The sequence below is a fragment of the Pantherophis guttatus genome, chromosome 13 (genome assembly GCF_059756535.1).
Source record: "Pantherophis guttatus breed Tessera chromosome 13, ASM5975653v1, whole genome shotgun sequence".
Taxonomy (NCBI): domain Eukaryota; kingdom Metazoa; phylum Chordata; class Lepidosauria; order Squamata; family Colubridae; genus Pantherophis; species Pantherophis guttatus.
Genome location: NC_142075.1, coordinates 15,742,835 through 15,755,104, shown reverse-complemented (window position 1 = coordinate 15,755,104; position 12,270 = coordinate 15,742,835). Strand labels below are relative to the sequence as shown.

Below are 12,270 nucleotides of genomic sequence, written 5' to 3'. Positions count from 1 at the left end.
ACGCAGAGCATTTTGGAGAGTGAGTTTCTCATCACATTTTGGTTTCTGGGCTGGTTGCCAACCTTTGTCGGACTTTGTTTATTCTTTATACTTTATAGCAGGCTGATAAGGACATTTGCACTGAAAGCCTGCATTTTGAAAGGGGTCTGTTTGTAATAAACGGAGTTTTTGGAGCTTGGTGTATGTCACACTCCTTGGGATCCGGAACTGGGGCAGAACATAGACCTCCTCAATCTGCTCATTGAGATGAGACATATATAAGCTTGCAAGGTGAACTGCAGAAGGGGAGAACTACAAACTATTTATATATAATTACACTATATCGTAATATCTCTGCTGAATAATGTGCATAAGAAAATATCCTGCTTATACAGTGACCATCACTATCTGATTCGTTGCACAAATTTTTTTTACAGAAAGTGGCTATATAGTCACTCTACCTTCCTACTCAGTGTAAGATCTATAGGATTAGGTGTAAGCTGCAACATCCAGGACTGGTTACCTCTTTCAACCTCTTTTCAAATGCCTCCAGCCAAGAGGAGACCCACAAGATTATTCCTGGAGAAGCTTCTCCTGACATCTTCCCTGCAACGCTTTCTACACAGTGTTAACAGAATAACAGAGTTGGAAGGGACCTTGGAGGTCTTCTAGTCCAAACTCCTGCTCAAGTAGGAGATCCTATGCCCGTGATGGCGAACCTATGGCACGCGTGCCGGAAATGGCACACAGAGCCATCTCTCTGGGCACACCAGCCGTCGCCCGCTGCTCTTCCAGGTTCTGGCCAGCAGGTCTCTGCCAGAAACCGGAAGACCAGGTGAATGGTGCACATGCGCACGCCAGAAACTGGAAGACCAAGTAACCACCGCCTGCATGCATGCTGGGGAACTACTCTTCCGGTTTCTTGTGCTCCTGCATGTGCGTGCCAGGGAGTGGTTCTTCCGGTTTCTGGTGCTCCCCCATGTGCATGTGCGCGCTCCCGTTTCGGCACTCGGTGACAAAAAGGTTCACCAACACTGTCCTATGCCATTTCAGACAAATGGCTGTCCAGTCTCTGTCCAATCTCTAGGGTTGAAGCGCCCACAACTCCTGGAGGCAAGTTGTTCCACTGATTAATTGCTCTAACCGTTAGAAAATTTCTCCTTAGTTCTAGGTTGGTTCTCAACTTGATTTCTTTCCATCCCTGGCTTCTCATCCTGCTCCCATGGGTCAAGAGAGTACAGTTTTCTTTATCATCCAGGAAAAAAAATTCTCCCGAAATGTGAAGTTTGTTATTATCTCCCTCCTGAATTAAGTCATTTTTGTCACTGCGTTCTTGTATTTGTCAGCTGGGCTCCCATTCTGAGACTTACGGTAGACTGATCTGAGTCTTATCGCTGAACCACTGCGCATGTCCACATTCTCTTTTTTTTTCTTTCTTTTGTTCGTCTGCCAGAACTTCTGCCGGCAAGGCAGGGAAGTTTGCCAAGATGTAATTAATATCTAGTAAGATTGTTTTTTTATTTCTTTATAATAAAATGTGTTTCTTAGAATATATCCCGGCTTATTTTCTCTTAAAGTATGCTGCAAAGGAAAGCCACGGTCCGTCTCTAATTAAGTACAATTACCCACAAGGGGGGGAACGGGATTTATACACCCTGACAATTTTCACTTCTCTTAGGTAAGTAAGAAGGTAGGGTATACATTTCAATGTCATCGTCGTTAACGCCATCACCAAGGAGCTAAATGAGTATGGTTATGTGGCTTCCTGATGGAATTTTGTAACATACCTCTGAGCTGCTCCCCCGTCAATCACGTGGCTGACCATGAACTCTTTACCAAAAGCAGAGCCACTGGAAGTCCTGCAGACTTGAATTCCCAGCCCCGTATTCCCGGTGGCAATGCAGAGTTTCCAAATGCAGCTGTCCTGGTTGGGAAGACATGAAGAAACTTAAAAACCCATCAATCCAGCTTCCATTACTTTGTACCTCCTAGTTAGGTTGGGCTACAGCTTCCAACATCCTCAGCTCTGATGACCAATGCTGTGGACAATGCCATGGACCACAGAGCTGGCCTAGACTGAGAAACTCATTGCCCAGACCCCAGCTTCCTCCTGTTCTGTGTGCTATTGCAATAGCTTTTCATCACAGCCGTTCTCTTGTTCCTTTTCCAAGCTGAAAGAACCCGATAGAGATGCAACATCCTGAGTATATAATCTGTGCTGCCGGTTTAAATGCAATCCCCACCACCAGATTCCCATGTTTGGAAGGCAGCTCACATGTGATAGAAGGCGAGGGGGGGGGAGACAACCCCCTTATCCAGAGCTGCAGTGGTGCAGTGGTCAGAGTACTGTACTGCAGGCTACTTCTGCAGACTGCCGGCTGCCTGCAATTTGGCACTTCAAATCTCACCAGGCTCAAGGTTGACTCGGCCTTCCATCCTTCCGAGGTGGGTCAAATGAGGACCCAGATTGTTTGGGGCAAGAGGCTGACTCTGTAAACCGCTTAGAGAGGGCTGTAAAGCACTGTAAAGTGGTATATAAGTCTAAGTACTATTGCTATCATTCTTAATTCACAATCAAGACTCTTGTCTACATGGGGTCCATCTTTTTTTAATATTCTCATGTAAAGTTTGGAATGTGGCTTTTTTGGAGTAGATCTTTACTTGAACTAGTAAACCACCACCACCAAAAAAAAAAAGGAAGGTAGACAGCTAACAGGTTGGGTGACAGATATGGAGAAGACAGTTGTATATTATAAGGATTTGCTTTGAATACTCGACTCTTTTTTATGCTAAGAAAACAAATATAAACAACTTTTTGAGCCCCAGACCAACACAAATTACTTTTAGATTTTACTCTAATGAGCCACGGTGGCGCAGTGGTTAGAGTGCAGGCTACTTCTGCTGACTGCCGGCTGCCTCCAATTTGGCAGTTCAAATCCCACCAGGCTCAAGGGTGACTCAGCCTTCCATCCTTCCAAGGTGGGTCAAATGAGGACCCAGATTGTTGGGGGCAATAGGTTGATTCTGTAAACTGCTTAGAGAGGGCTGGAAAGCTCTCTAATTCCCTTCCCCTCCCTCCCTCCCTCCCTCCCTCCCTTCCTTCCTTCCTTCCTTCCTTCCTTCCTTCCTTGTGGTTACAATGCAGTATAGCAGGCTAACTCTGCTCATATTGCCAGGAGTTTGATTCCTGACTGGCTCAAAGTTGACTCAGCCTTCTGCCCTTCCGAGTTGGGTCAAATAGGACCCAGATTGTTGGGGGCAAGAGGCTGACTCTGTAAACCACTTAGAGAGAGCTGTAAAAGCACCGTGAAGCTGTATACAAGCCTAAGAGCTATTGCTATTTCTATCCAAGCATTGCAAATGCCAGGCAAACAGAGGCACGGACCTTCTTCCTACCTTGATAAAGAACTTTCTCTTCATGTTCTTACAGCTGTCACTGGCACTGGTCCTCATCTGCACCATGCTGGCAATCACCAGAGGATCGGATGTGGCGTCTTGGCTAGGCGCGGGGCAGGCCAGCTGAAGTTGAGGGCATGGCTCTTTCTGACTCCAGCTGGCTTGGCTCTCAAAAGGGTTGGCATATTTATCATCCGGGCTCGAGCCATCGTCGCTGGTCTTGCCGTTGCAGAGGATGAGCGACCGGGAAATGGAGCGGAGCGTTTTGGATTTCCTCCCCTTGGCGCTATTGTGCCGTTCCATCGTTGGAGACCCAGGAAATGGCGGTCAATTGGTCATGCCGGTTGAGTTCACTTCCTCCAGTGCCTGCAACGGAAGATCCAGATGGAAGAGAAATGCAAGGGAGGGGGCAGTGGGTGGGCATGAGAAAAAGAAACTCATCAGCAAAACTGTTTCATCTTTCTAAACCACCCACCTCTAGATTTCATTAAAGAACAAGAAGCCTTCAATTCCAAACCAGCAAGTCACAAGGCATCACATTGATAATAGCTCTGTGTATTCTTTTTTTTTTTTTTTTTTAAGTTAGACATATTTCTCATTCATCTCCCTGGTTGTTATTTTTTCTACCCCAACTCTCTGAAAAAAAAAATCGAAACCCTATTCATGCAACTTGTTTAGCTTTGTTGCAGGATTAAGCCATTTTCTGGCTTCCCACATGACATTAAACCAGAAGCTAACCAGCCTTTTCCAGTTCATACAGACCAGAACTTGAAAACTACATATATATATACGCTACATATATATATAGGCTATCTACCTACCTATCTATCTATCTATCTATCTATCTATCTATCTATCTATCTATTTATTGGCTTCAAGTTCCTGATGGTGTAGCAGTAAATATTGGTCTTTCCAGACGAGAGTCTAGCCTTAGAAAAGGGTATGGAGTATAATTTAAAAGCCATGCGAGTTTTGGGTGGATAGTAAGACTGAAAACACACACGTTCATGTTAACTTTCTTAGTGGGCTTCCTGTGTTGTGTGAATTGGTTTCCAAGTTCAGTGTTCAGCGCTGAAAACAGATGGCCTGGGGAAGTTGTGTGCTCATAGTCACCGGAGAAATATAAACACAGACTGAATGGCCATCTGTCAAAAATGGTATAATTGCAGGATTTCTGGATGGAGAAGTTTGAATAAACTTCAAGATCCAACTGAATATGTCAAAACAAAGGAGCTTTCTCTTTTACTGTTCTTCACAAAGTAAAATATAAATTGAAACTTGCCTTTTGGAAATGTTGGAGAATCGCAGTATGTTCCCTATTATAAAAATTGTCTCCATAACATTGAAGAAACCAGATCAACAGAAGATAGTCTCGTGTAGCAAAACTGGATCTCTTGCCTCTTGTAATCTTTGCTAAATGTACAGATCATCTCTAAATCCTACATAATCATCCTGGTTTTCTAAAAGATACCTTATTGCAAATAGAAATGAATCCTTCTGACCATAAATCAAATCATATCAAATCAAATCCCCTTGATAGATAAATCAAATCAAAAAATTTTAAAAAATAATAAAAATCATGATTTATAAAATAAACGATTTATAAAAATCATACCTCAAATAATAAACCAAGTCCATCTGATCAGAAATCAAAGCTACAGAATTATCTACAAGAGGAACATCGGGGGGGGGGGGATAACCGTGTCTTGAAGCCCCCCCCCAGCCATTTTCTTCAACTGGGTTCAGTCCATCTTTCCAAGATCTTAACAGGTGATGAAAGGAATTGAGGAGGGGGGAATGATCAATGGGCTTGGCGGGAAAGGAAAAAGATGAAGATCAAATGCTATAGAAGAAAAGATGGATGCAAGATAAGAGCAGAAGGGAAGTTTGAAAGAATAGAATAGAATTCTTGATTGGCCAAGTGTGATTGGACACACAAGAAATTTGCCTTCGGTGCATACGCTCTCAGTGTACATAAGGAGAATAAAATACATTCATCAAGAATAAAAAGATACAACACTTAGTGATAGTCAAGGTTACTAATAAGCTATCAAATCGTACTAGGAAACAAAAACAATATAAATTGGAAGATACAAGCAACACGGTTATAGTCATAAGTGGGAAGAGATTGATACTAGGAAGGAAGAGAAGAAGAATAGTAATACAGTCTTAGTAAATTATTTGACAGTGTTGTGGGAATTAGTTGTTAAGCAGAGCGATGGCATTCGGGAGAAAAAGCATATTTAGGCGGAATAAAGCCCTTTTCCTCCTAATGACTTGGCTTGGAAAACTTCTTTATCCGACAGGTTGAGGTGGGCTGGGAAACCCCCTCCCAACCCAACCCATCCTTTGGGCTGGTCTAACACAAAATGAAAACATTTCACTGGGTTGTTATACGGAATGGGGGAGAATCTAGGTTTTAAACAGGAGGAGGGGAGGGGGAAATAATCCATCTCATGTTATTACACCCCCCCCACCCCCACCCCTTCACAAATCTGCAGCCATGCACCTACCACGAGGGCCCACGCGAGCAAAAGAGTCCCGCTTGTGAACCAACCAACCTGATGCTTCTCCAAAAGTGGGGGAAGTCAGTCCACCTGACCCATAAGCAACGCTTTTTAGACTCCACTGACCAGCACAGCGTGTCCCACTCGCTGCAGTTTGGTTCTCTTTTTCCTGTCCTTCCCCCCCAACCCTTGGCTTGCCAAGGAACAAAGCTCTCGCTTGCCTTGTTTTGGTAATCCAAACCAAATGTTAACTGGTTTGGCTGATCTCTCTCTCTCTCTCTCTCTCATCCCCCCTCCTTCCTCCTCCCTCGTTTTTGTGCTAAATCACACACACACACACACACACACACCAACCTGTTTTGTTCCTGCAAGTAGTAAATACAATAAACGATGCGCCAGGAAAAGAAGACCAAACCCCCTTCCCTCCTTCCCATTTGGTTCCCATTTGGAGGGACCCCTTGAGAAAAGCGTAAAAACTGTTCCTGCGCCCAGCGCCAGGCCAAAATGCAAGAGAGTTAAGGAAGCTGCGGGGGAAAAGCCTTTAGATCTCTTCTAAAGGCTTTCCCTTAAGGAAGGAACACGAGGGTTTTTTTTTTTTTTCCGCCGATTGGCTCAAAAGCAGATGCCGAGGCAACCTCTCGCATCTCATTCCGATGGGCTCGGCGGCTGGCAGCCTTCCCTGCCTTTTGGATCCTTCTCCTCCTTCCCTCGATCCCATGGAAAAAGCATCAGCTGCGTCTTCAAAGCATCTAGGGAGTCCATAGGTTGTTTTTTTTTTCCTCCCCTCCCCATCCGATCCTTTTCTTGCAGTGGGGAAAGGAAAGCATCCCTAACCCCTCTTTTCTTTAAAAATAATAAATAAAAAAAGGAAAACATTGAAAAGGGACTTACGACGAAGCTGGGGAGGGAAAAAAACCCATCAGACTCCTTCAGAAGGCTGTTTGTCTTCGCCGGCCTGGCAGATAGACTCAAATGCAATAATTGGAAACACACCCTCCGACCGTCACATGACTTTATTTCAGTAATTCTCTACAGGGTATATAGAGACTAAAGAGGACTCGGCTATTGTTTCTGGACTGCAAAAAGAGGCAGCGGTAACAATAATAATAAGAATCACACAAGGTCTGAGAAATGCGCGCCGGTCAAGGTATCCCTCCAGATGCTTGCTCCTCTCCAGATGCTGCTCCTCTCCACGCCGGGAGTGATCGGCTGCATATTTCTCGGTTATAAATCAAGGGTGTGCACAGCTTGCCGAGGGTAGACAGTTTCCCCTCCATCCCCACCAGCTCCCTCAAGGTCGCTTCTGCAACCCTCTGCTTGCCAATTTTTAGCCAAGGGACTAAGGAACGAAAGGGAGCGACTTCGCTGGTTTTCCACCACGTCCTCAGCCGGGGCTGGGCTGAGATGGAGCCAGCCAGGGCTGCCAACCGAGGCTGCTCGTCTGCCTTCTTTCCCCCCTCCCCCATTTAGATGTCGCTTCCGAGGCGGGCAGAGTGCCTAGGTTGTGATGCGTCTCCGTTGCGCATTTTTAATTTGGCCATGGTTGTTGTTTTCTTTCTTTCTTTCTTTTTTCATTCACATCAGGGGTGTCTTCAAGGTGTGGTCCAAAAAGTCAGGATAATAGGCAACCAGGGTGTGTTTGAAACCCTGCCCAATTTTTTTAGGGGTTGGTGCATAGACATCCTTGATTCCCAAGGAAATCACTATCCCCTAAAGCAGTGGTGAAATCCAATTTTTTTTTTTTACTACCGGTTATGTGGGCGTGGCTTAGTGGACGTGGCGTGGCTTGGTGGGCGTGGCAGGGGAAGGATATTGCAAAATCTCCATTCCTTCCCCACTCCAGGGGAAGGATACTGCAAAATCCCCATTCCTGGGGGAAGGATATTGCAAAATCTCCATTCCTTCCCCACTCCAGGGGGAAGGATACTGCAAAATCCCCATTCCTGGGGGGAAGGATATTGCAAAATCTCCATTCCCATTCTGCTCCAGGGGAAGGATACTACAAAATCCCCATTCCCTCCCCACTCCTGGGGGAAGGATATTGCAAAATCTCCATTCCCACCCCACTCGGGGGCCAGCCAGAGGTGGTATTTGCCAGATCTCCGAACTACTCAAAATTTCCACTACCAGTTCTCCAGAATCTGTCAGAACCTGCTGGATTTCACCCCTACCCTAAAGGTGGTGTAACCCTAATTGTGGAATAAACACAATAACAGAATAAGGGTAGGGACCTTGGAGGTCTTCTAGTCCAACCCCCTGATTAATTGTTCTCACTGTCAGGAAGTTTCTCCTTAGTTCTAGTTGCTTTTCTCCTTGATTCATTTCCATCCTTTGCTTCTTGTCCTGCCTTCTGGTGCTTTGGAGAATAGCTTGACCCCCTCTTCTTTGTGGCAGCCTCTCTAATATTGGAATACTGCTACCTTGAACGGATCTGATTATTATGTATTATGCATGGAAGGCCGGGCGCGTGCATGGACAGGTGCGTGCGCACACATTTGCGAACCAGTAGGGAAAGTAAATGAATACCATCCCCGCATATGGCTACCTACAAAAGTTTCAGGTTCATATGTGCTGTGTGAACCCGGGCAATTGTGTTTATTCCATGAACCATGATTAAGCAAATCATCAGTTGAATCCTCCGAGCTCTAGGAAGGAGAGATGGTATATTGGATCATCTGCTCTCCGAGTCCTTTAGCTGGAATCGAAGGGGCCCAGCTCTGCCAAACAAATGCTCTCTGCATTTATAGCCCTTTAGGGATTCTCTCCTTTCCATTTAGGATTCCAGGAATACTGCAAAAGCTGCCCATAAACTGATAGCATTTTTTTTGAGGGAGGGGCCGGCATGTTTGTTGATCTATCACTTACACATACACACGCTGCCCGCCATCAGATTTATGGAGCAGAAAATGTTTATTGTCTGAGGCAGTGACTGTTTCTACCAGGAATTAGGCATGAAAATTAGGCTCATGGCTCCCTTCTGAACCAGCCAAGGGTTTTCGTAGCTGGTGATTCATTTTGTGTGTAGGTGAAATGTGGCAAGCTTTTTTTTTTTGTTGTTTTTCAAGAGGGAGACCGGATAAACCATGTGATGAATAGGAAAGTTTAATACAGGATTGTTAAGCAGTAACAACCACCACCACAACAACAAAGTTGTTGTGACCTAGGCTTATGGAGTCATTACAATTCACAATTAGTCCCCAAAAAAACCCTATTTTATTGTAACAGCTGAGAATTACGTTCATTCCCAGCTGAGTCCCAATTAGTTGCAAAACAAGTCCTTCAGAAGAAGTCCTTCGGGAAAATCACCAACCTTTATCTTCTTTGACACCGTACCAAAGGCCTTAACTTGGCAAAGCCCCATGAAGTTCAGAAACAAAGAGATGCCAACTGGAAACAGAGTTAGCAACGTTGCTTTCCTGCAAAAGGCCCAAGTGCCTTTGTTTCTCTTTTAAGCCTTATGGGAGGGGCCAATCATCTCTAGGCCTTACTCCCGAGTCGTCCCTTTTGCTTTAGCTGCTCTTGCCTTCTGGCAGTTCTGTGCATGCATGCACTAGGAACAGGCTCCTCCTGTTCCTCTGCCTCACTGCTGTCTGACTCTGGAGGCTCTGGAGTCCACGCATAACCCCCAAATGGCCCTGGACCCATCTCTGCCTCCAACACACAGCCCTCATCCGGGCCTTCCCAGACTCCAGGACTTCCTCACTGTCCGACTCTGCTGCCAGCTCCACAGGCTGCTGGCAGACCACAACAAAAATGCAACCGTTCTTTGCATGCAATCACAATGGGCTAAGACATTCCCACTACGATAGGAATGCTACATTTTAATAAAGATTAGACAAAGTGGCTATGTATTTGGAGAATATCTGTGGGAGGATAGAAGGGGAGTTTAAATGTCTTTTAAAAACTGCCAGGCAGGACCAGACTAACCAAGGTCCATCCATCTTAACTTTGGAATGACAGACTGCCTGGGAAATTCTCAGATCCATCATTAAAAAGCTGACTTTGGCTTTTCACCAGTCTCTGGTATACTGTCTTTGAATATGGAGGTTCACGTTTGGCTGCTATGGTTCGACATTCATGGCTAACGCAAATTTTATAAATTGTCTAACATCTTTCCCTTAGGCAAATAAAATATTTCACCTGAAACCTGGTCCACAACTTCAGGAGAAATGAGATGGTAAAACGGGGTGAAATCCAGCAGGTTCTGGCAGGTTCTGGAGAACCGGTAGCGGAAATTTTGAATAGTTCAGAGAACCGACAAATACCACCTCTGGCTGGCCCCAGAGTGGGGTGGGAATGGGGATTTTGCAGTATCCTTCCCCTGGAGTGGGGTGGGAATGGGGATTTTGCAGTATCCTTCACCTGGAGTGGGGAGGGAATGGGGATTTTGCAGTATCCTTCCCCTGGAGTGGGGTGGGAATGGGGATTTTGCAGTATCCTTCCCCTGGAGCGGGGAGGGAATGGGGATTTTGCAGTATCCTTCCCCTGGAGCGGGGAGGGAATGCGGATTTTGCAGTATCCTTCCCCTGCCACGCCCACCAAGCCACACCCATTAAGCCACACCCACCAAGCCATACCCACCAAGCCACACCCACAGAACCGGTAGTAAAAAAATTTGAATTCCACCACTGTGGTAAAATCCAAAGATGAAGAGAGGATAAACCGAACCACTTTCTGTTCAGTGGATGAGATAAGTACAAAATTCTGGCTTATCCATTTCAGAGTTGATCTGTATTGGGACCACCAACCCAATGAAACAGTAAATAACAGCCTCATCAAGGAACTAACAAGAAGAAAATCACACTCCCGACAATACTGACAGAGAAAGCCACTGCATATAAACAGAGAGTAAAACCCCACTCCTTCTAGCACGGATGATGTTACCTAGTTGGGTAATGAAATGCCTGCAGGAAAACAACCAAACTCAGAGAGCATCAAGGACCCCTCGTTTCAACCCTGAGCTACAATATTTGCTTCTATTGATACCACCAATCTCAGAATTGTCAACTAGCACAGTCAATACCCCGTTTATTTAGTGCAATTCGAACTCAGTTCAAACATGAGGGATTATTTTCTGCTACATCTTCCAGCAATACTTTACCAAAACACTGAGGGGTTCACCTTAGATCTTGGCTACACTGAGTGAACTGCTCAAAGTGTACGGGATATAAAATAATCCCATTTCAAGATGATGAAAGTGATGAGCAGCCATTCTTAAAATGGAGGTAAATGGCCTACGGTGGCTCAGTGGCTAAGAGGCTGAGCTTGTCGATTGAAAGGTTGGCAGTTCAGCAGTTCGAATCCCTAGTGCAGTGTAATGGGGTGAGCTCCCTTTACTTGTCCCAGCTTCTGCCAACCTAGCAGTTCGAAAGCACGTAAAAAATGCAAGTAAAAAAATAGGGACCACCTTTGGTGGGAAGGGAACAGTGTTCTGTGCACCTTTGGCATTTACTCATGCCGGCCACAAGACCACGGAAACATCTTCGGACAGTGTTGGCTCTTCGGCTTTGAAACAGAGATGAGCACCGCCCCCTAGAGTCGGGAACGACCGGCACATATGTGCGAGGGGAACCTTTACCTTTAAGTGGCCTCTAAGCTGCATCTGCTCTGAACCCTCTTTCTGGCAATCTCAAAGCCCCCGAGGATGGCCTTGCCACTTCAGCAACCAAATGATACATTTCAACATCCCAATCTTTCATATTTAAAATAGGTGAACACAATAAATGGCTCTGCAGTTGTTGCTGAAATACACCTTTCATCATCCCACACTACTGGTTATGCTAAGCGGGTCTGTTGGGAATTGTGACTTAGCAACATCTGGAAGATTGTATTTTTTTAAAAAAAAACTGTGCACCTTACTTCATTTGTGCAAAGATCCTATATTTACGGGATATATATTTACGGGACCGCTTACTACCACAAACAGCGTCCCACCGGCCAGTACGCTCTCATAGAGAGGGGCTCCTCCGGGTGCCGTCAGCCAAGCAGTGTCGACTGGCGGCCCCCAGGGGGAGGGCCTTCTCTGTGGGGGCACCCACTATCTGGAACAAGCTCCCCCCGGAGATACGGAGGATCCCGGATCTGCGCACTTTCCGCCATGCTCTTAAGACCCTCCTATTCCAGCAAGCCGGCCTGGCCTAATTTTCTCCCCTTTCTTTTAAATTTTTAAATTGAAATTTTAATTTGTTTTAAATTATTGGGATTTTTAATTGTCTTGGGATAAATTATTTAATTTGGTTTTAATTATGTTTCCAACTTTTGTATTTATGTATTTTATTTTGTGCCTGTTCACCGCCCTGAGTCCTTCGGGAGTAGGGCGGTATATAAATTTAATAAAACATAAACATAAACATATTCTCCCCAAAACGAAAAAAAAAAGGAAAAGATG

At 45.2% G+C, this 12,270-nt stretch overlaps 1 protein-coding gene across 3 annotated transcripts in view; it reads right to left on the bottom strand.

The window, feature by feature from the left end:
• The window catches only part of IL16 (interleukin 16), a 43,358-nt gene extending 35,759 nt beyond the window's left edge, over window positions 1-7,599 (bottom strand). The window contains exons 1-3 of one of the 3 annotated variants that reach the window (XM_034421385.2): window positions 6,774-7,599; window positions 3,376-3,741; window positions 1,767-1,903 (exon numbers count right to left, since the gene is read on the bottom strand). In XM_034421385.2, the coding sequence (XP_034277276.2) occupies window positions 1,767-1,903; window positions 3,376-3,678 (440 nt within the window). In that variant the 5' untranslated portion in view covers window positions 3,679-3,741; window positions 6,774-7,599. Of the gene's footprint in view, window positions 1-1,766; window positions 1,904-3,375; window positions 3,742-5,936; window positions 6,115-6,236 lie in introns of those variants that run through there. The other 2 variants (XM_034421386.3, XM_034421384.3) reach the window with 2 other exon arrangements.
• Window positions 7,600-12,270: the final 4,671 nt, after the last annotated feature.